Below are 23,684 nucleotides of genomic sequence, written 5' to 3' on the forward strand. Positions count from 1 at the left end.
GTAACGTCTGCTTTGACCTGTTCACGTTTTGTGTATTTATCGCAGGGTGGAAGTAAGTGCCCGTGGGCTACCGTGCACTTTCAGGAGTCCGCTTTCTCCTTCCACCCTGTGAGGTCTACACACAGAACTTGGGTCACGGGGCTTGGCAGGATAAACCCTTACCCACTGAGCCACCCTGACGGCTCTGACATAACTCTTAGAGAACAGATTTCCTTCACGTCTGTCTTGTATCTTCTTCCCTTCCAGGTTATTGGTCATGTTCATCATTTCAGCCGGGGCCCCAGTCGCATCATACTTCATTCCCAGCACTGTCGGAGCGGTTGTTTTCATGACTGGACTCGGGTTCTTACTGAGTCTCAACCCAACTGACTTGAGTATGGTCTTCAGGTGTGGTGTGGCCAGGCACAGAGTAGGAAGCAGGTGTGAGGCTTTCCCCGGCAACTCAGGATATTGGTTCCGGTGGAAGGAGTGCCTTCTGTGCATTGCTGTGCTGGGCATGGCTCTCCTAGAGGCTGGGCTGCTGCATCGCTATGCCAGCTCCTCACAGGTCTCCAGAAGCAGCGCTCAGACTGTCGTGGGCTATGTTCTGATGGTGTTACTTTCAATACTGTGGCTACTGAGAGAAACTCAAAGCATCTACATCTTTGGGATTTTCCGAAACCCTTTCTATCCGAAGGATATCCAAGCTGTGTCTGTACTCTTTGACAAACAAAGCAAGCTCCTGAAGATTGGTGCTGTCAGATGGATTTTGCTAACTCTAGGTAGGAAGGTGCAGTTTATTGACTCTTACAAACTGTGGTTAGGAAAGACTCCTCACACTTCTGTAGTATACATGGTTTTTATGTTTGTTTGGGTTTTTGTTTTCTAGTTTGTTAGCTGACTGCTTAGATGTGCCCCTAAGAGCTATTTACCAGGATCAACTGTGGCAGGAGTAGGTTCTGCAGTAGTCAAACTCACCGTGCATTTGTCTGTTTTGCTTCAGTGTCCCCTTTGGTGATGGTGGCCTTCCTTGCACTGGACAGCTCCTTACACAGGCTCCACTCTGTGTCTGTCTCCATTGGATTCAGCAGGGCTTTCAGAACGGTAAGCCCAGTATGCACTGCAAAGCACTTCGTGTGGCTGAGTGTATCTGTGGTTTTATTAACCATTTGCTTAGATTATTGACTTCTACCTGAAAGCGGATAATTTGTGTGCTGTAGGTGTGGCAGAATACAGAAAATGCTTTACTGGAGACTGTGGTTGTATCAGCAGTGCACATGGTGTCCAACACTGACTGCTGGTGGAACAGGAGCCTTGATACAGGACTCAGACTGCTGATGGTAAGTGTGTTTTCACAGCTCTGCTGAGAGGTTTTCTTACCCAGAGTCGAACTCCTCCATTTGAAGGCCTTTTGTTCTGTGGTGTGTGCTCAGAGTAGTGCAGCTGTCATTGAGTTCTAACCCTAGAACATTCCGAATGTGTGCTTTAATGGCCGTTCTCCAGCCCACCCTCCCTCCCTATCATCTGTATCTACTCCAGACCCAGCCACCACTCACCTACATTCTCTCTGTGAGGATCTGCACTTGTGGACGACTTACCTGAGTGGCGTCATAGCGTGTGTGGTTCTCCATGTCTTTTTTCTTCAACTGTTTAATACATTCTCGAGGTCATTGGCGTAGCATGGATCAGCACTTCTTTCTTGTCGTCAAATAATATTCCAGTGTATCCATGTGCTGCTTGGTTCATACACTCATCAGATAACATTTAGGCTTATGCTTTTCAATGTTGACAGGAATGTTACTCTGAACATCTGTGTACATATTTTTGTATGGACATGGTTTTCATTTCCCATGGGGGGAAGAGAGAGAGGGTGATAGATGTGTACTCTGGTCATATAGTAATCCAAGTTTCAGGCTTCAGGCTTCTGTACTGAAATTTTGGAAATACACTGTTAATGATAGATGAAGTCTCTCCAGCCGTTTGACATTCTCATCGGCAGGCACTTGTTACCTGACATTTCTGTTATGACCATGTGGCACAGCCATATCCACTGGAAACAGTGAGAGTCATGTAGCCAGCACAGAGGCTTGACACAGTTTCAGCAAAGCTGAGCCAACCACTGTCACAGGAGTTCTGTCTCTAACTTTTGGAGTTTGGTCTCCACATGTTGCATTCTTGGGGACTTCTGGCATTATGATTCATTTTATATCTTTTCCTGAGAACATTGTATCTGAGTCTTTTTAGGAAAAACCCGAAAGTTACTTCATCTGGCCACTCTTAGGAGGTCTTCCTTATGCCTTGGTATATGCCCATTGCTAGATGAGGCCATTACCCCAGGAATCTTCTTGAGGTCTCTGCCACTGAGCTAACTCAAACAGTATGATTGGTGCAGTGTAAACAAAGACAACTGACAAACCCTGCCTGGCCAGGAGAACAGGTTACAGATTCAAGGTCTCCTTTTATTATAGGCTTAATACTCTCTGAAAATCTAATTTAAAGATAGCGGGTCATACAGGGTACACCCCTGAAAGACTAGAACTCAGGAAATAAGATAAGTTGAGTAAAACAAACTTTTCTAACTTTAAAGTGTAGATGATGAAATATATAGCAAAAGAAGTTAGGTATTAGTATTTGCTATTGATTTGCAACTTAAAAAGACCAGTTCAGGTATCTTCTGTTTGTCTGGAGTATTTTAAAACTACAGCACTGCCAGCTGAAAACCAGGCCGTCATGTAGTAACGTTTGTTTTGGAGTAGATATTCTTTAGATTCTTTAAGTTGGAGTTGTAGGACAAGATAGGTTGTAGGATAGGATAACTTGTACTATACTTTGTAGGATAATAAGAATGAAATCTCGGGCTGGAGAGATGGCTCAGTGGTCAAGAGCACCGACTGCTCTTCCCGAGGTCCTGAGTTCAAATCCCGGCAACCACATGGTGGCTCACAACCATCTGTAATGAGATCTGATGCCCTCTTCTGGTGTGTCTGAAGACAGCTACAGTGTACTCATATATAATAAATAAATAAAATATTAAAAAAAAAAAGAATGAAATCTCTTGGTTTGTGTTTTCTGATTGTAACTGAACTTGTAACCATGGACAGGTAATGAAAAATCCAACTACACATAATCTGTACCACTTGGATGATCGTTAGTCTGTCTTTAGTCTTGAAACCTGTATAAATAAAGAAGCACCTGGTTGCTAGTCAGTCAGAGCTGGGAGTTTGCCCTGACCTTCCTTGTCTTATCACCTCTGCGTCTGCCCTGTCAGCAGCCACCCTTGGACTGAGGAAGCTCCTCACTCCCCCTCGCCACGCTTGGTGTTCTCATGACGTAACGCACTGCCTTGCAGTGGTGGGCTTATTGCTACTGTTGTTTTGTTTTGTTTTGTTTCAGGTCAGAAAAAAGTTTGGTTGAAGAGGGAAAGCAGGCATTTCATGAGGAAAATGTTTAGCCTTAAACATGTCAATTCTTTATCATTAAGCATTCTGCATAGATCTTGTAAAGTGCCCTTCATTGCTAAGTATTTTTGTCACAAAGGGTGCTAGAGTTCATCAAATGTTTTTTTCTGTGTCTTACCACAGTGTGATGTGTTGAGCTTTGATTATTAAAACAACATTATATTCCTAAATCCTACTTGGTCATGTAACCCAATCAATGTCTTTTATATGGTGTGGGATTTAGTTGCCTAATATCTAATCTGTCATCTGTATCCTCAAGATGCGTGTGTAAGCCATGTGTGTGTATATTTATGGTTAGTTTTCCTCATGATAGTGTCTGGTTTACACACCAGGACCACCTGAAATGGATCGAAGTACTCCATATAATTAAGGTTCTCTGGAAGAGATGTTATTGATTGGTAAAGGACTGGTGTTGATCATTCCTAATATTTTATAATATCTAGTAAATATTAATATTTTAGTGTTTATATTTTTATATTAATACTTTACATCTTATATAAAATGTTTTATGCTTATATTTAAATGTTTTATATAAAATATTAACATTTTATATTTATATTACTATGTAAGTGTTATAGTATTTTGTAACATTAAAGGTATAATATTTCAGTTATTCTGTATGAGGAGTTTGGGAGAGTCATTATTTTCAATTTTGTGCCTACCACCGGTAGGTAAGCCCACCAGACTCCAGTGGATAGTTCCTAACCCAGTGTCACACAGATGCCTCTGAATAAACTCAGTAGGTCACAAAACCAAAAGTCATGAATGTGAGGGAAAGATTTGTGGAGAGGGGTGCATTGAGAGGGGAGGAGATGAGAGGATTGTGGGAGTATAATCAGAATACATTGTATGTATGTATGAAATTGACCAAGAGAAAAAAATTAATTAATTGAAAAAAGAAAAAATAGTAACATAAAATAGTGCTTAGCTGAGCTCATAGAACTAAGTTATAAACTTTAATCATTGTACTACATTTTAGAGATTAAGTCTCCCTAACAACCTGTACTTCTAATATAAAAATACTAATTCAATCTTAGTTAATTCAATGTAGTTGAATTCAATCTTTTGTTATCAGTCTAGCTTTTCTCTTCAGTTGGCATCCATAACTGTGCTTTCCTAGAGTTTATCCCAGTCACTTGTGGTCGTTTACCATAACATTTAAGTGGTGTAGCACAATTTACTTTATATAGACATGAAGCTTAGGTTGACAACACAACCACTGGGTGGAGTGATGAGTGGCGTGGCAGATATCACACACATCAGATGCTGCCAGTACAAGCCGGGGTCTGTGCTCCCATGCTCTTAGGAGGCAGAGGCCGAGAGTGTTGGGAGGTCAAGGTCATCTTCAACTACCAAGCAAGTTTGAGGCCAGCCAAGGCTCCATGAGATCCTTCCTCAAAACACCAAACTGATAAACCTAGCTTCTCCTTTATTGCTTTTGAGGTTCCAGAAAATTATAAGGAATTGCTTGCTGGGGCTGCTCCCTCAAAATAGTGAGGCAGTCATATAATCATTATGTGATTTATTTTTACATGATTTTCTGAAACTACAAGACATGGTTAAATGCTCATTTTTATGTGTCTGCAGGTTGGTATCATGAGAGACCGTCTGGTTCAGTTCCTTACTAAGGTGCAGTTTGCTGTGACTGTACTTTTGGCATCATGGACGGAGAAGAAGCAGCATAGAAAACTGACGACAACTTTGTGTGTTCTCAACGCCATATTTGCTCCCCTTGTGCTGATTATTATAGTTGTCTCAACAGTGCTGTCCTCTCCTCTACTGCCTCTCTTCACACTGCCTGTTTTCTTGGTGGGGTTCCCTCGTCCAGTTCAGAGCTGGCCAGGAGCAGTGGGCACTGCAGCTTGTGTGTGCACAGACACGGTGTTCTACCAGCAGATGGTCCCCAGGCTGACCTCAGCACTGCAGACTGCAATGGCCGCTGGAAGTTTAGGTGAGTGGTAAGCTGTGCTTAAAAACTTCTTTCTGATATATTTGAGGTAAAAGAAAAGGAGGGAGAGAAGGAGGGAGGGAGGGAGGGAGGGAGGGAGGGAGGGAGGGAGGGAGGGAGGGAGGGAGGGAGGTAGGGAGAAAACAAAACAGAAGATCCCTTTGATCCAACCATAAAACAGATTCTAGTACTTTGATGTATAACCAGAGACTAAATATGAAATAGAATTATATCTCTACTGCTTACTTGGAGATAAAATGATAATAAAAATACTTAAGGAAAATTTCCCCAGAGTGAATTGGCCATTTAAAAAGGAAAACTTTTTTTTTTTAATAAATTCAATTGGCAGGCTCACCATTGAAACAAAACCTTTCTGCCTTTCTGCTCATGCTTCTTAGGAACTTAAAATGAATTTCTGTCAAGTCAATACAGTGGGTTCTACCTGTAAAAGGAAAGCAGCTGCTGGTGTGGATCACCCTGCCTAGTACATCCCAGTACGGAGACCTTTAAAGGAAAGCAGGCATACAAACATGTGCAAATACTGAGGGCCAGTAGAGATTCACCAGGCGCCCACTTGGGGAATCAATCTCTTGTAGGCATTTCAGTGGGTAGTGTCCAGCCCTGCTGAGCTAACCCATCATGGCCACATGTTGAATAAGGACACAGACACACACAGGCACACAGAGAGAGAGAGAGAGAGAGAGAGAGAGAGAGAGAGAGAGAGAGAGAGAGAGAGAGAGAGAGAGAGAGGTGCTATTTCTAAGAGCAAAAGAACTAGAAATACCTAAATTGTTTCCCAGCCAGAAAAGGAATGCTCAAAACCTCCTACAGTCACAGTGAATTCTAACGACTTGAGTGACCGGGAGCTGGAGGCAGTCAACATGAGCAAGGCTTATATATAGGTCCTATGTTGAAAGAGAGACCCAAGTTTTAAAAGCATACATCGCAAATTGATGTAAACTATATAAACATCTCAAAACCATAACACACTGTTCTATGTTTATCGTTTAGATCAGCGTGAGGCCGGCTTCATGCATTGTAGTCTTCCCTAGTAGGCTTCATGCATATTGAGCATTTTATTCAATAGTCTCCACTTGGTGGTTTTGCTGACAAACATAGCCTCAACTTTTCTGTATTCTGCCTTTATGATAACCCTTCCAAATGTTCACAGAGAGCTTGACTTAATGGCATGCAGTGAGTACTCATTTCTATTCTTTTGTTGTTGTTGTTGTTGTTATTTTATTTATTTACATTTCAAATGTTATCCCCCTTCCCAGTTTCCCCTCCATGAGCCCTCATCCCCTCCTCCCTCCCACCGACCTCTATAAGTGTGTCATCCCCCAACCCCCGTGCTCCTGCCCCAGTGGCCTAGCATTCCCCTATCCTGGGTTATCAAGCCTCCATAGGACCAAGCGGCTCCTCTCCAGTGATGCCAGATAAGGCATCTTTGCTATCTATGCAGCTGGAGCCATGGGTATCCTCTTGTACTCTTTGGTTGGGGTTTAGTCCCTGGGAGCTTTAGGGGGTTGGTTGACATTGTTGTTCTTCCTATGAGGTTGCAAACCCCTTCAGCTTCTTCAGTCCTTGGCCTAACTTCCCCATTGGGGTCCCTGCTCTCAGTCCAATGTTTGACTGCGTATATCTGCATCTGTATTGTTCCAGCTCTGGCAGACCCTCTCAGGGGACAGCTATACAGGGCTCCTGTCAGTAAGCACTTCATGGCATCAGCAATAGTGTCTGGGTTTGGTGTCTGCAGATGGGATGGATCCCTAGATTGGGCAGTCTCTGGATGGCCTTTCCTTCAGTTTCGGCTCCACTCTTTGTCCCTGCATTTTCTTTTGATAGGAGAAATTCTGGATTAATATTTTTGAGATGAGTGGCCCCATCCCTCAACTGGGGGCTGTGCCTATCCACTGGATAAGCTCTCTGCAGGTTCTATCTCCCCTTTGTTGGGTATTTTAGCTAAAGTCCTCCCTATTGGGTCCTGGGAACCTCTTGGGTCCCTGGCATCTGGCATTTTCTAGTGGCTACCACCAGTTCCCCATCCCCACTGCTACACACCGACTTTCAAATTCCTGACCCTCTGTCCTTCTCCCTCATCTCCTCCCATAACTGAACTGGCCCCCCTTTTTCCCTCCCAGATTCCTCACTCCCTCTACTTCCAAGAGATTACTCCCTTCCCCCTACTGAGTAGCACTGTAGAATATACACTTCTGTGTGATGTTCTTTCTTCTTGGGTTTCATATGGTCTGTGAGTTGTATTGTGGGTATTCCGGGCTTCTTTTGGGTAATATCCACTGATCAGTGAGTACATACGATGTGTGCTCTTTTCTGTCTGGGTTACCTCACTCAGGATGATATTTTCAAGTTCCATTACTTGCCTGACAATTTCATGAAATCATTGTTTTTAATAGCTCAGTAGTACTCTATTGTGTAAATGTACCACATTTTCTGTATCCATTCCTCTGTTGAGGGACATCTGGGTTGTTTTCAGCTTCTGGTTATTATAAATAAGGTGGCTATAACATAGTGGACCATGTGTCCTTGTTATGTGTTGGAGCATCTTTTGACTATGTGCCCAAGACTGGTATAGCTGGGTCCTCAGATAGAGCTATTTCCAATTTTCTGAGGAATCTCCAGACTGATTTTGATTTCCACAGGGGCTTTTCCAGCTTGCAATCCCACCAGCAATGGAAGAGTGTTCCCCTTTCTCCACATCCTCACCAGCATCTGCTATTACCTGAGTTTTTGATCTTAGCCATTCTGACTGGTGTGAGGTGGAATCTTAGGGTTGTTTTGACTTGCTTTTCCCCCGATGACTAAGGATGTTGAACATTTCTTTAAGTGCCTCTCAGCCATTTGAGATTTCTCAGTTGAGAATTCTCTGTTTAGTGCTGTACCCCATTTTTAATAGGGCTATTTGGTTCTCTGGAGTCTGACTTCTTAAGTTCTTTGTATATATTGGATTTTAGCCCTCTATCAGATGTGGGATTGGTAAAGATCTTTTACCACAGTGAAAGCAGTGCTAAGAGGAAAACTCATAGCTCTGAGTGCCTTCAAAAAGAAACTGGAGAGAGCACACATTAGTAGCTTGACAGCACACATGAAAGCTCTAGAACAAAAAGAAACAAATACACCCAAGAGGAGTAGACAGCAGGAAATAATCAAACTCAGGGCTGAAGTCAGCCAAAAAGAAAAAAAAGGAACTATACAAAGAATCAACAAAACCAGGAGCTGGTTCTTTGAGAAAATCAACAAGATAGATTGACCCTTAGCCAGACTAACCAGAGGGCACAGAGACAGTATCTATATTCACAAAATGAGAAATGAAAATGGAGACATAACAGAAATTGAAGAAATTTTAAAAAATCATCAGATCTTGCTACAAAAGCCTATACTCAACAAAAGTGGAAAATCTAGATGTAATAGATAATTTTTTAGACAGATACCAAGTACCAAAGTTAAATCAGGATCATATTAAACCATCTGAACAGTACCATAACTCCCAGGAAGGAAATAGAAGCAGTCATTAAAAGGCTCCCTACTAAAAAAGCCCCTGGACCAGATGGTTTTAATGCAGAATCCTATCAGACCTTCAAAGAAGTCCTCATACCAATACTTCTCAAAGTATTTCATAAAATAGAAACAGAAGGAACACTACCTAATACATTCTATGAAGCCACAGTTACACTAATACCTAATCCACACAAAGACCCAAGAACTTCAGATCAGTTTCCCTCATGAATATTGATGCAAAAATACTCAATAAAATTTTTGCAAACTGAATCTAAGAACACAACAGGATGATCATCCATCATGATAAAGTAGGCTTCATCCCAGGGATGCAGGGATGGTTCAATATACAGAAATCCATCAAAATAATCCACTATATAAACAAACGCAAAGAAAAAACACATGATCATCTCATTAGATACTGAAAAAGCATTTGACAAAATTCAACTCTCCTTCATGCTAAAAGTATTGGAGAGAACAGGAATTCAAGGTTCATTTCTATTCTTGACCTAATGTGTTGGACAAAGTAGTTGAATTTGGTTATAGATGTTTAATTTTAAATATTCCCAGGATAAAACAAGCCCAAATGTTATTTCCTTTCTTTATTTTCTTCTTCTTCTTCTTCTTTTTTTTTTTTTTTTTTTTTTGCTTTTCTCTCCTGTTTTAAATTTCTTTTAGGTCTCCTTGTACCTGGGTCTCATTACTTGGGCCGTTTTGAGGATCGTTTAATATGGATAATGATTCTAGAGTGTGGCTATACTTACTGCTGCATTAATGTTAAGGTCAGTACCACTTGAAACTCTTCCAGTAGTCTTTGCAAGGTGTATGTCAAGTTTAACCCGTTACGTATACATCAGCAACTCACCTTGAAAGAAGTGGATCTTATCCGGTGAAAATGCATGATGATTTTTAAAGGTATATTTCAGTAAGCAACTATCGATAGCTGACTAGTGCTGTTTGCATATTAGAGCATGGTAACAAGATTACCTACATTTTTCTTGTCTTTTTAAAATGTATTAATATTAGTATTATTTTATTACACATATAGGGGGTTTGCCTATATATGTGACTTCATCCTTGATACTTATGGAGGTCAAAAGAGGGCATCAGATCCCCTGGAACCACCATGTGGGTGCTGAGAATCAAACCAGGGTCCTCTGGAAAAGCAGCCAGTACACTTAACTCTGTGCAACTCTCTGGCGATATCTCCTAGTCTTGTTCTTGTCATCCATGTCTAACTGAACATCTCAAGAATGTGAATCAGTAATTTCTTAAATCCACATGTGTTACATAAACATTTTCAATTTACGAAAAATGCCCTCCCACACACTACCCTCCACATTACAACATTCTTCTTTCTTTTAAGGGCAAAATGTCTATGAGAGTTGTGTATTCTAAATTCTCCCCATCTGCTTCACCTTACTCAACTGTTTGACTCTGTTGCCAACCTCGCACTTGTTGAAATGTTCAGTGACTTTCACCTTGCCAATAGCTCCGGTGTGCACTCGTAGCCAGCCCCACATAGCCAGGCAGCAGCAGCTGACCAGATGCTCTGGTTTCATGAGTTGTCTGTACCAGTCCTCCCAGACAGCTGTCATTCTGGTTGCTCAGGTCACACATAATAGACACTGGTGTGCTTCCCACATTCAGTCTGACAGGATCCCTTCGTCCTGTAACTGTCTCTGTCTCCATCACCTCTCACCCCTGCTTGTTTCATCCTTTACCCACCCAGATCATTTTAGTAGCCTCTTAATCTATTATTAAGCAAAATGATCTTGAAAATAAGGTTAGGTCATGTCATTTCCCTGTTGGAAACCCTATAGTGCAGTGGTCCTCAGTCTGTGGGTTATGACCCCTTTGGGGAATTGAATAACACTTTCACATGGATCCCTTGAGAGATACCCTTAATATCATATATATTTACATTTCAGCTCATAACAGTAATAAAATGATATTTATGAAGTAGCAATGAAAATAATTTTATGGTTGGGGGTCACCACAACATGAGGAGCTATATTAAAGGGTCACAGCATTGGGATGGTTGAGAACCATTGGTCCAGCAGATCTGTTTCATTCAGTCAAGAATTACTTCTACTTCTTGAACCTTATGTGCTACTTTAACTCCTGTTCTAGCCCACTGGCTGTTTCCTCTCCCTTCAGGTAATCAATCACGTGTCTCACCACCTTCAGGTGTTTTCTTTCTAGGTATTATAGCCATTGTATTTAAAACTATAGCCACTCCCATCCCAGCAGCCCCAACCCTTGCCTTGTCAACACTTACACCTTCTAAAAACTGAGTAAGTGATTCCTTTTTATTGTCTGTGTCCTTCACTCATGCAACACCACTGGGAATGTAGTTCTGCTTTTATCCAAGAAAGTAACCTAAGGCCCTGTAATAGTGCTCAACACATAGCGGACCTTTAGTAAACAGTCCTGAGTCCAGAGTAAATGGATACATTCTTCATCTTAACAAAGACTGGAGGAAAGTACTAGGAACCAAAATGCTGTCCCTTTTCAAGTGTGACTCTCAAAATTCAGTCCTCGGTCTACATGAATTAACTTCAAATGGAAATGCAAGAGTTTCACTTTGGAACAAATCAGAAACCGAGGGTTGGTCCACTGATGTGCTCTAAAGTATCCTTTACATCTTATAACTCACCTACACTTTGCTTGAATAGTCTGAGAAGGAACATGCAGACTATCGTGAGTATTTTTTTCGTTTTTTATTATTATATTTTTAAATCATACAGTTTATATTACCCAGTGGCATACATCCTTCTAATGGTCTCTCATGACTTTCACACTATTTATAGGTAACCTTTATTGGTCTGTCTATTTATTTATTGGCTTTGGACTTACTAACATTTGTATTACTTTGAAGTTTAGAAAACATAATCTTCATAAACGTATTTACTAATTTTCTTGTAACTCTTAGGTAATTTCATATGCAGATAATGTAGTTAGGTCATACACACCCCCAGTCCACCCTCCAAATCCTTCCAGACTCTATTCCCACCCCATTCCCCACCCCCATCAAGATGGCCAACCAAAAGCAAGTCTCGGTTTTGTTAGAACTCTGAGCCCCATCAGTGCTTCCTGAGTGCTGAGTGTGCAAGTGAGCAGGGCTATCTGCTAGAGTATTGACAACCTGTGCGGGCCACACCCCTGAAGAAAGCTCTTTCTCCTTCCCCGGCAGTCATCAGTTGCCAAACTCCTGTGCTAGGGATAGAGCATTGTGAGGCCTTTCCTGTGGACACCAGGATATTGACTGTGTGTACAGGGGACCACAGCCTCTCTGGCTTCCTAAGAGCAGCAGCTTCATCAGGTCCAGAAGACATGATTTTGTAGCAATTCTGCTTAGCCTTGGGCCTGTGAGGTGTTTCGGCTCTCTCTTGCTGATAGTCTCTAAGCTGTGAAAAAAGTGGGTGTATGTAGATGCCCATGGAGGGTGGAGCACTCAATCCTTGCTCAGTGTCTAGCTGTCATATTTCCTATGAAATAAGAGGAACCTCCCAGGAGACAGGAGATCTGTGGAAGGTCTATGTGGCATGTTGGTGGAGCAGCCACTTAAACGTGGGTCAGGAAGGCACTAGCGGTTTTGTGATATATGTAAGTTACCAACTCTAATAGTGAAGAATAACTACTTTACTCCTTGTGTATTAGTCGTCAGCACAGCTAGACTGGGGACAAGTGATTCCCTTAATGAGCACCTGGGGAATGTATGACGTCACCATGTCCAGGTTTCTCTGTGAAGCTACATCAGCATGTATCTAAAATTGATACAGGCACAAACTCATTCACTCAACCCCTCATCTCATCTGGCTTAGACCCTGGGAATAGTCAAGACCAAAGACAGCTCTTTATAAAACTTAGGCTGCAGTTGGTTGAGACAAACAGTAATTAAATAAATGTTATTAAAAATTAAAATAGGGGGATTGGGGATTTAGCTCAGTGGTAGAGTGCTTGCCTAGCAAGCGCAAGGCCCTGGGTTCGGTCCCCAGCACTGAAAAAAAAAAAAGAAAGAAAAAAGAAAAAAATTAAAATAGGAATAGGATTTGATAAATTATGGTACTTTCAACACTATAAAAATTCCTTTGATCTCATATAAAGTAGGATGAAAAGAATACAGAACTTTTACAACACCCTTAACTGTTCTTATCTTGCTTCCCCTCCTCCCAAACTAGTCTGAATTACGAGTTTTTAATGTGTGATTCATCCTTCACAGCAGATCATCTTATAAAAGTAAGGCATAGTATGCCACAGTAAGTCTTAACCAGCTTCTAGTGGGATATTCTATAATTTCTTTTAAAATTGTAGTGGCCTTCCTTGTTATCTCTTTATCCAGCGTCAAATGTGCTGGCTGACATAAAGCTTAAGTGGTAGCTGCTCTTAGAGTTTGCGTTTTCCTTCTCTATATCTGTGTGATGAGATTCCACTGCACTCCTGAGATTGGTTTCTGTTCGCTGGAGAAGAGATGGTTGTGAACCCAAGCGCTTCTCTTTCCTCTTTAGGGGTTAGAATTGCAGGAAACATCCTGCCACACTGCTGAAGCCCAGAGAGTTGATGAAGTGTTTGAAAGTGCTTTCCAGCAGGAACACCCGAAAGTGTGTTCCCTTAATGAGCACCTGGAGAACGTCCTGACGCCATGTACGGTTTTGCCCGTGAGACTGTATTCTGATGCCAGGAATGTCCTAACTGGGATAATTGATTCTCCTGAAAACTTGAAGGAATTTAAAGATGACCTTGTTAAGGTGCTTGTGTGGGTGCTAATTCAGCACTGCTCCAAAAGGCTCAGCATGCAGGAGAATACTCACAGACCTGAAAATAAGGGAAAATCCTCACCAGTGGTCCCACCAGCTTCTAACAGCCCACCATGCCCCAAGTCCCTGGAAGACTCAGATAGTTCAAATTCAGACACTGTCCATGACTGGTCTGACAGTAGTATTTTTGATGATGAACCAGCTATCAAAAACAGAAAAGAAAAACTTCAGCTCAACAATCTACCTTGTACAAATTTGCCTATTCCGGGGTCAGTAGATTTCCAGAGTGCAGATGACCATTCTGCAGGCACTGGTCCAAAAAATGATCTTTACAGGACAGTCATGTTGGGACTCCCTGCTGTTGACAAAGGACAGCGAGCGGATGGGGCGTATATTCCTCTCGTGGAGTTCAGTTGTTCCCAGTCTCGCTTGCTGAGTTTACCTGAAGAATGGAGATCTAACTGCACACCCCGTTCCAAAATAATGGAGATGAGCCCCTTGTTTCCAGAAGACTGGTATCAGTTTGTCCTAAGGCAATTGGAATGTTTCCACTCAGAAGAAAAGTCATGTGTACTAGAAGAAATTGCAGAGGACACAGCTTTAAAAGACTTGTATATCCACACAGTGATGGCTTGTTACATTGGCTTATTTGGAAAAGACAATGGCGTGCCTAGTCCTGGTCAGCTAGTAAGAGTCTACAATGGTGGCTTGCCCTGGTCTGGCACCTTGGATTGGCTCTCAGAAAAACCAGAGCTTTTCCACCTGGTTCGAAAAGCCTTCAGGTAACTTGTTTTGATTATATACAAGTAGTTCTTTTTTTTAATCACTCAAAAATTCTTTTATTTTTCTTCAGCTTGGTCTATTGTATGGTTGTATTGGGCACAGGTTAACATCTACATTTTAGATTTTGTGTGTGTGGAGGATTGTTTTAATGGGACTCGTTGAATTTCTTCACTTCATTTTTTATTTTTCCCTTGTTTTGTTTGTTTAGGTTTTGTTGTTGTGTCTGTTGTTTTTGTCAGTATTGAGGGTAGAACTGGATATCCTGCCTCTGCCTTCAGAGTGTGGCTGTTAGAGGCATCGGTCACCACTGCCTAGTTTATAAGGTGCTGGCATCAAATCAGGGCTTTGTTGTGATGGTCAGCAAGTACGCTGCCAACTGAGCAACACCTCCCTCTATGTTTTTTATCTGAAATGGATGATTTCATTTTATGGGAGGCAGGCTATTGAGACGTGATCCCAGTCCGGCCGTGAGCTCATTCTAGATAGGCAGGGATGGCCTGGTCACCTTGCCTCCGCCTCTGTCACATGTGTGTCCCCCTGTGCCCTCTGTGGCTTACTTCCACTTCCAAGGCTTAAAAATTGCTTTCATCTCCAAGATTTTTTTAATATTCTGAAATTGTTTGTGTTCCTATTTTTTAGGTATACACTGAAACTAATGGTTGATAAAGCAAGTTTGGGTCCAATAGAAGGCTTTAAAGAACTGACCAACTGCCTCAGAGAGTATGAGAGGGACTGGTACATCGGCTTAGTGTCAGAAGAACAGTGGAAGGAAGCGATTCTAGAAGAAAAGCCGTGTTTGTTCTGCCTGGGGTATGAGTCTAGTATGGTAAGGCATTTCCTTGCAGAAACCTTCAAGATTGGATGTCAGAATGTGAATTGACAGATGATGTGACTTTCTAGCTGTGGATAATGTGTTAATAACAGTTAGAAGGCATAGCCTTGGTTCTGTTATTAGATAGTGTAACTTGGACTAGCCAGTTCATTTCCTTCTGTGGCTGAATAGGGACAATATACCATGCTGTGCAGTTACCACACAGCAGGTGACCTAAAGACAGGGCATGAAATCTGCATAGCACAGTTGACAAAAACGTGTTCAGGTTCAGTATTCCCCCTTCAAGTGTAAGAATTACCACTTAATGTTACGTCCAAAAAGAGAAATTCATTTGTAAGTTGTATATTACTTTTTTTGCTGACATATAGACTTCATTTGAATCAAATCTAATCTTTGAGAATCCAGAGAGACTTCAACCTGAGGACCTTAAAAAATAAACCTCCTGCTTACTTTTGTTTCATTTAGATTATCTCTAATTGAGCCAATAGAAAATGGATGTTTGGAGCCTGTTTTGGGTTTCAGGTCTGTCTAGCTCTACAGCAGAATGAGAGGAGTTCAGCATCATCTGCCAACAGAAAAGATTTTATTTATATTACCATGCTAAGGCATATAGCAAATAAAGAAACATTAGCTTTTCTAAATGTAGTAAATCCATTTTTAGAGAACAGCAGGAAACCTCTATGTGAAGCACATCTTGTTGCCTCCTTCCTCAGCAAGACAGAAACTCCATTACAATGGTGTGGCTGAGAACCTAAGGCTCGCCCTCCTCTGCTCCCATCCTGGGGTAGGATGCCAGCATTCCAAATTCTCTTCCCCACTATGACCACCCAGGTAGATTCCAGACAGTCAGGAAATGGACTCCCTCTGCCCCTTCCTCTCATGGGAGGCTTTTTCATAGACATGATACTGTCCAGAGTCTGTCCTTGATCCTGCTTGCCTGTTCATGTGATAGAGGCTGTTCATTGAAAGAGGAGAGCTAGGGGTTGGGGATTTAGCTCAGTGGTAGAGCGCTTGCCTAGGAAGCACAAGGCCCTGGGTTCGGTCCCAGCTCCGAAAAAAAAAAAAAAAAAAAAAAGAAAAAAGAAAGAGGAGAGCTGAAAAGGCCTGTAGTTCCTTGTGCACACCGTGAAGTGTTATATCCTGAGGTGGGAGTTTCTGTCAGGGAGCCACATAGAAGGGTAACATCTCCAGACCCAGACTGCATCCAAAATATCCAAGAAAAATAATGAATAGAAATCAAATTAAAGTTGAGTCCTGAAACATTACCCAAAAGAAACGATTCATTAGCCGTGTTGTGGCTACATGAGGTGTGCAATTGGTGTGTCCGTGGGCTTGTTATAGAGATGAATGTGCTCTCTAGGAATTACACAGAAGAGAGCAGTAGGGAAAGTCATACCGGGCAAAGAACTGACTCCATCATAATGGATGCAGAATCCTCAACACAGTATTGACAAACTGATCAGCACCTATAGAAAGAGCTTTTGTTTCAAAATAGTATATAAACTGGTTTACCTTTTAGAAAGCCAATCAATGTAATACACAATAACAGCAGAATAAGAAACAAAAGCCCTATAATTATCTCAGTAGATAAAAAGAAAAAACTCATTTAACAAAATTCAGCATAATGATAGTAAGAACATTTTATCAGCAATTAATATAAAAATGTATAGTTACCATGAGAGTGCAATGTGGACAGTCCTGCCCAGTGCACTGGGAAGTGATGAGGGTCTGATGAGATCATGAACGCTGAGCTCCTTGATGGGATTAGTGGCCATTTCAACACAAGGACACATTGGATACCTCACAAAGGCAGAGGAAGAAGGCGGCCTTCTCTGAGCCAGAACGAACCCTTAGCACTGCCTCGCCATGCTGAGTCCTGATTGCAGTCTCGGCTTCTAGAACGGTGGAAAACAAACCTCAACCAATCTCTCTTCTTTCTCTCCCCCTCTCCTCTCCTCTCTCTCCGCCTTTCAACAAGGCTTGTTGTGCGATTCATAAATACCTAAGATCTATGACCATCCTGTCTCAGTCACTCAGGTGACCTGTGCCACTGAGCTTGGTATAAATGTCTGTTGTAAGAGCTGAGCCGTGACAGCAGAGTAGTGAGGAGAAAGGAAACTGCTGTCCTACAATTCAGAACTGAGGAAGGAGCATTATTCACAGGGAGCAGAATCTTACCTTTAGAATATAAGGATTCATTTTTAAAACTGTTTAATTATACGATATAAAAAGTTGATCAACATAAAATATTTTGTATTTTTACATACCAGAAATGACCAAAACCAAAGTAGAATAAGGAGACACCACTTCCAAAAGAGTGAAGGGCCGCTGAAATGGCTCAGCAGATAAAGGCACTTCCTCTGCTTTATCTGATGACCTGGGTTAAATCTTCAGGGCCCACATAGTCAAAGAGAATCAAATTCTAAAAGTTGTCCTCTGACATCCGTAAGTACACTGTGATGTGTGTCTGTGTACACACACATAATAAATAAATTTTTAATTAAAAAAAAGTAAAATATAAGCCGGAATATCTTGTGCCTTCCATCCCTATGTGCAAAAGACCAAGGCAGGAGGATTGTGAATTCCAGGTTACCTAGACAGTATAACAAGACCTTGTATCAAAAATAAGTAAATACATACATACATACATACATACATACATACATACATACATACATAAAATACTTAGGCAGAAATGTAATAAGTATGAAACATGTACTGTGAAAACTGTAAAACATTCTTGAAAGAAGGAATCAAAATCTAAATCAATATCAATAAAATAAAACTACTCATATTTATAAAATACCTATATCTTAGATAGGATCTTATTGCTGTGAACAGACACTATGACCAATGTAAGCTTTATAAAGGACATTTAATTGGGACTGGCTTACAGGTCCAGAGGTTCATTCCATTATCAAGGTGGGAGCATGGCAGCACCCAGGCAGGCATGGTGCAGGAGGAGCTGAGTTCTACATCTTCACCCACAGGACGCCAGGAAGAGACTGAGCATCCCCAGGCAGCTAGGAGGAGGGTCTCCAACCAAGCCCACACCCACAGTGACACACTTCCTCCAACAAGGCCACTCCTTCTAACAGTGCCACTCCCTGGGCCAAGAATATGCAAACCATCACAACCCATGTTTGTGAATAAAACTATATTATTAAAATGCTAGTACTTAGGACTGGAAAGATGGCCCAGCAGTTAAGAGCACAGGCTGTCCTTCTAGAGGACCTAAATTCATTTTTCACCACCACCCGCATGGCACACAATCACCGGCAGCTCCAGCTCCTAGGGATCTGGGGCCTCTTCTGACCTCCCTGGGCACTAGTCATGCAAGTGGTACATAGACCCACATGCAGGCCAACACCCACACACATAACGCATGTAGGTTTAAATGGTGATGCTCCTCCAACTAGTCCACAGACCAAACACTGTTCCAGTCAGGGCCCAGCTGCCTGCTGTGAAAATAGGCAGAGTGGTTTTCTAAACCTCATGATATGTCAAAGAACCCAGAAGAGTCAGAAAAGTCTTTTTTTCTTTCATAAAGATTTATTTATTTTATTTATATGAGTCCACTGTAGCTTTCTTCAGATACACCAGAAGAGGGCATCCAATTCCCAGCTACCACATGGTGGCTCACAACCATCTGTAATGATGCCCTCTTGTGTGTCTGAAGACAGTGACCGTGTACTCATGTACATACCCTCTACTGGCCCTCTCAAACACTGTATACAGACATGCATGCAAGTAAAACATCCATACACATAAAAATGAAAAGGAGCATTTTAAGGGAAACCTTGACTCTAGGATACAGCTCAGTTGCTAGTGTGCTTGTGTAGGATGCTTGAAGCCCTGGGTTCAGTTACCGCTTCCCCACTTGCAAGGCAAGGTGACATAGGACTGTTAATTCTGCACCTAGGAGGTATAGGCAGCAGGATGAGCAGTTTAGGGCTATGCATACTATAACAAATTCTCATATATCCTGACTTCATGTGCCCTGTGTCAAAAATGAAGAAAGTAACTAAGTAGGCTGACCAAGACTGGGAAGTTGCCCATTGGCAGTGTTTGCCTTATGTGTACAAGACCCCAGGTTGGGCCAGGACACATTCTATTCCCCAAGAGGATCAAGACTTCACCGTCATCCTCTACTACACAGAATACAGTATTTAACTCTATCCTTCCTAAGCATAAAACAGTATTGAAAAAATAACCTTTGTGTATTAAAGCATACTGTCAAATAGTGGAAACCACCCCGAATGGGAAAAAAAAACTGCACATCTCATAAAAGATTTGTTACTATGTATGTAAATAATATAGATCTAATAAAAACAGAGGCTCCAATTGAAAGTGGACAAAAGCTATGTACACACTTCTCCACAGATACCACGTAACTAAAAAGAGTGCGAATGCACACACACACACACACACACACACACACACACACACACACGCACACAATGCTCTGCATCGTTAATGATCATAATAAAAGTAGGGCTGAGGCATGTAGCCCACTGGTAAAATTGCTTGCCTAGCATGTTCAGGCTCTGACCTTGATCTCCAGCACTACCCAAGAGAAAAACAAAAGCTGCAACATTTTACTGCATTATAATAGCTAGAATAAAAAGTCAGTAAGTCTTGACAAGGGAGTGAGGGGATTAGAACCCTTATAGGCTAATGCTGGCAAAATACTCTAGTAATTTCTCAAGGAGTTGGTCATGGAACCATGACATAAATCTTCTCTTGTACTGGAAAAGAGCAAAAGAGTTTGGCTGACACAAAAACTTGCACACGGATGTTCACAATGTGGTATTTATCGTGGCTGAAAGGCAGGAGCAGCCCAACTGTGCATCAGCAGATGGCGGATATGGAGTAAGGTATATAGTATATGGGCTATATTATAGTATACCTGTGGCCACAGAAAGGAATGAAGGATGATGGTTCAAGTACAAGGGGGGTGAACTTTGAATGGGTGACTCTGTACAGGTCGAGAGCCATTGTGGAACAGATTGAGGAGTTAGCAAAGTGACAGCTGAGAGTGCAGTGTTTCTTCGTGAAGCCATGAGGACTGGTCCAGGATGTACTGTGGTAGTTACTGCATATTCTGGGAATGCCCAAGAGCCATTGTGTGATAAATTGACAATTGAAATGCGCAAAGTGTGCAGAAACTGAACCACATCTCATTAAAACTTTGTGAAACGGCTGGAGAGTTGGCTCAGAGGTTAAGACCACTGACTGCTCTTGCAGAGGCCTTCAGTTCAATTCCCAGCAACCACATGGTGGCTCACAACCATTTGTGATGGGATCAGATGCCCCATTCTGGTGTGTCTGAAGACAGCTACAATGTACACATATACATAAAATAAATGAATATATCTTTTAAAAACTTTTTTAAAAGGAGCCTAGGCAATCTATTATTCAACATGGTGATTAATCTTATCTGTCAGCTGGGAAGGATTTAGAATCATCACGAAAACAAACTTCTGGGCGCATCTGTAAGAAAATTTTAGATTGGATCCAGGTGGGAAGTCCTAACCTTGTGGGGAGGAGCACAGTCTCGTGGGCCTGGGTCCCAGACTCCTGGAAAGGAAGAAGGTGCTGAACAGCTCTCCTCTCTCTGCTCCTTAGCTGTGGACTCCATGTGCTCAGCTGCCTCTTGCTCCTGCTGCCAAGATGTTCCTCACAGGGGTGGGGCAGACCTTCCTTTATTAAGTTGTTTGTCTGCTATGTTGTCACCAATGAGACACTACCAGATCTGTCCAGTAACTAGCATTTTCTGCTCTGCATTGCCAGGTCAACTGAAGTGGTGGGTTGGAGTCAGAGAAGACTCACTGAAATTTTTCATAATTAAGTGAAATTTTTCTTCTCATATTTATTTGAAGGGCAATTCTCCATTCTAAAGCTAAGCAACTGGCACATTTTAAAACACCAATCTCCATTGCCTGGTGGACACTTTTGCTTTATTTTGTGGTGCTCACTCCCGTCTCCTTTTACACTCCCAGGGCGTCTACACCTCGAGGGTCCTGATGCTTCAGGAGCTCTCAGTGCACATCGGGAAGCTGAATGCTGAGGCTGTTCGAGGTCAGTGGGCCAACCTCTCATGGGAACTGCTTTATGCCACCAATGATGATGAGGAGCGCTACAGTATCCAAGCTCACCCACTCCTGCTGAGGAACCTCACTGTGCAGGCCGCTGACCCTCCCTTAGGATATCCAATCTTCTCTTCCAAACCTCTTCATATACATTTGTATTAGTTCATTTCTTCATCCAAATGCAAGCACATCAGAGGAGGTTCTAACTGAAAAGTAGGAGTGTAAGTGTTGTAATTTCCCGAGACTCTCATTGCCCCAAGAATGCCCGAGAGGAAACCTAAGGTCTGCGGAGCTACTTCTCAGCCAGTTGAATGACTCAAACAACAGCTCCTCTGTGTCTCAGATGGGTAAAGTCGTTGGCCAATATTTGTGCTGTATGAATTCTGATTGGTTTTGGTACCTAGAGAAATTTGTACAAGATTAGATGGTTTTTTACTGCTTTGTCAAATGTCTAAATGGTGATGTGTCTTTTAAAAAGTGAACAGGTATGTAATTACATAGTTAAAGGACATTCATATTAGTGTTTTTAAATATTAATGGGTCCTTTTAATGGTTAACATAGCATGTACATATATTTATTTGAAAGGTAATTAATGTTTGGTATTTTCGAATATACTGTTGTAGCATTTAACATGGTGTGAACTGTTCCATTCATTGTATTCATTTTTCATATACTTTGTTTGGAAACCGTAAGCACTTGAAATAAAATCTCACCAGCTAACTTTTGTTCTTTCTGTTTTGTGATGGATATCGGTGTGAATTGGGGCCTACCCATGCTTGTGGAGGCCCGAGGTCAACCTCAGGCAGCATCTCTCTCAGGGATGTGGGGCTTGCTGGCTAAGCTGGCCAGACTGTGAGGCCCATCCTATGTCCACCTCCCCAGCACTGGGATTGGAAGTACATGCCTCCATGCATGGCTTTTTTCATGAGGTCTGGAGAACAACTTCAGGTCTCCATACCTAAATGGCAAGCAGTTCACCAACTGAGAGACCGTGCCAGCCTCTCTCCAACAAAGTACTATCCATCTTTCCACATACTTCAGTCAAATGTAAATGAAACAGGACCTTCATTCACCATGTGTCTCCCAAGCTGAAGACATCCCGTAGTTCTGACTCCATACACAATACTGACAACTGACTTACCCAGTGGGCCACCAGTGCTGTAAGTACACGAGCTAAAATTTGGAAACGAAGGGAAACTTCCATAAAGTGATCAGAAAGTCATCATTATCCTCTCACTGCCTAGAAATGAATTAGTTATCTAGAGGGAAGAAAGACGATGGGTTTGAGACTCAGCAGATGGGAACCTGCTTTAGTCCTATGAAGAGACACCATGATCAAGACAACTCTTATGGAACAAAGGATTTAATTGGGGACTTGATTACAGATTCTGAGATTAGCCCATTATCATGTTAGTGTGTCTTAGGGTTTTATTACTGTGAACTAACACCATGACCAAGGCAACTCTCATAAGGACAATATTTAATTGGGGCTGGCTTACAGGTTCAAAGGTTCAGTCCATTATCATCAAGGTGGGAGCATGTCAGCAACCAGGCAGGCCTGGTGCAGGAGGAGCTGAGCGTTCTCCACCTTTATCTGAAGGTCACTAGGAGAAGACTGACTTCCAGGCAGCTAGGATGAGGGTATTAAAGCCCACACCCACAGTGACCTATTCAAACAATGCCACACCTTCTAATAGTGCCACTCCCTGGACCAGGCATACTCAAACCACCACAGTGGTGGCAGCACTCAAACAAAGCATGGTGCTGGAGCTGGAGTTGAGACCTTCACCTTAATCCACAGGCAGCAGGCAGAGAGAGACTGGGCCTAGACAGGCTTTTGAAACTGAGCTCACCCCAAATCGGCACTCTTCCTCCAACAAGGGCACACAGGTCATCATCTGAGGAGCCTGTGCGGCCCATTTTCATTCAAACCACTACAATGATGGACCATCCATACAAATAGAGTACTTATCACAATTCAACCAACTTCCCTGTGTGAACTGCTTTTTCTACAGAGTGGCACCAGAAGCAAGTGAAGGAACTTTTTTTTTTCAAATTAATATTGTTTGTTGATTTTTTGGAAATTTCACCTTGTACACCCTGATCACACTCACTTCCAAGTCTGTCCCTGACCCTTGTGACACCCTCCCTCCAAAACAAGTTCAATTTGCATTGTTCATACTTGGTTAAACTCCCAGTGGCCCACCCCACTAAATAAAATCGAGTCCTTTTTCACCTACACCTGTAAGAGGAGATCCTGATGCTAAGAATCTGTTCACGATAATTCCTTGATTTGTCAGTAAAGAAACTCATGGGAC

The 23,684-nt window shown here is 42.1% G+C and overlaps 1 protein-coding gene and 1 long non-coding RNA gene across 9 annotated transcripts in view; one reads left to right on the forward strand and one right to left on the reverse strand.

Moving 5' to 3' along the window:
* The window catches only part of LOC102549502 (uncharacterized), a 79,777-nt gene extending 58,822 nt beyond the window's left edge, over positions 1-20,955 (reverse strand). Inside the window, exons 1-3 of one of the 3 annotated variants that reach the window (XR_015623115.1) lie at positions 20,810-20,951; positions 16,948-17,168; positions 5,102-5,420 (exon numbers count right to left, since the gene is read on the reverse strand). This is a non-coding gene — a long non-coding RNA (uncharacterized LOC102549502). Of the gene's footprint in view, positions 1-5,101; positions 5,421-15,723; positions 15,839-16,947; positions 17,169-20,809 lie in introns of those variants that run through there. The other 2 variants (XR_015623117.1, XR_015623116.1) reach the window with 2 other exon arrangements.
* The window catches only part of Pcnx4 (pecanex 4), a 50,693-nt gene extending 28,607 nt beyond the window's left edge, over positions 1-22,086 (forward strand). For 4 of the 6 annotated variants that reach the window (XM_087554766.1, NM_001329383.1, XM_087554765.1 and 1 more), the window contains 8 exon segments: positions 247-761; positions 983-1,083; positions 1,200-1,319; positions 5,025-5,388; positions 9,577-9,680; positions 13,410-14,440; positions 15,081-15,267; positions 21,276-22,086. In XM_087554766.1, coding sequence (XP_087410892.1) covers positions 247-761; positions 983-1,083; positions 1,200-1,319; positions 5,025-5,388; positions 9,577-9,680; positions 13,410-14,440; positions 15,081-15,267; positions 21,276-21,527 — 2,674 coding nt within the window. In that variant the 3' untranslated portion in view covers positions 21,528-22,086. 6 annotated transcript variants of the gene reach the window in all.
* The last annotated feature ends 1,598 nt before the right edge of the window (positions 22,087-23,684 follow it).

This window comes from Rattus norvegicus, chromosome 6, assembly GCF_021556685.1.
Source record: "Rattus norvegicus strain SHRSP/BbbUtx chromosome 6, alternate assembly SHRSP_T2T, whole genome shotgun sequence".
Lineage (NCBI taxonomy): Eukaryota > Metazoa > Chordata > Mammalia > Rodentia > Muridae > Rattus > Rattus norvegicus.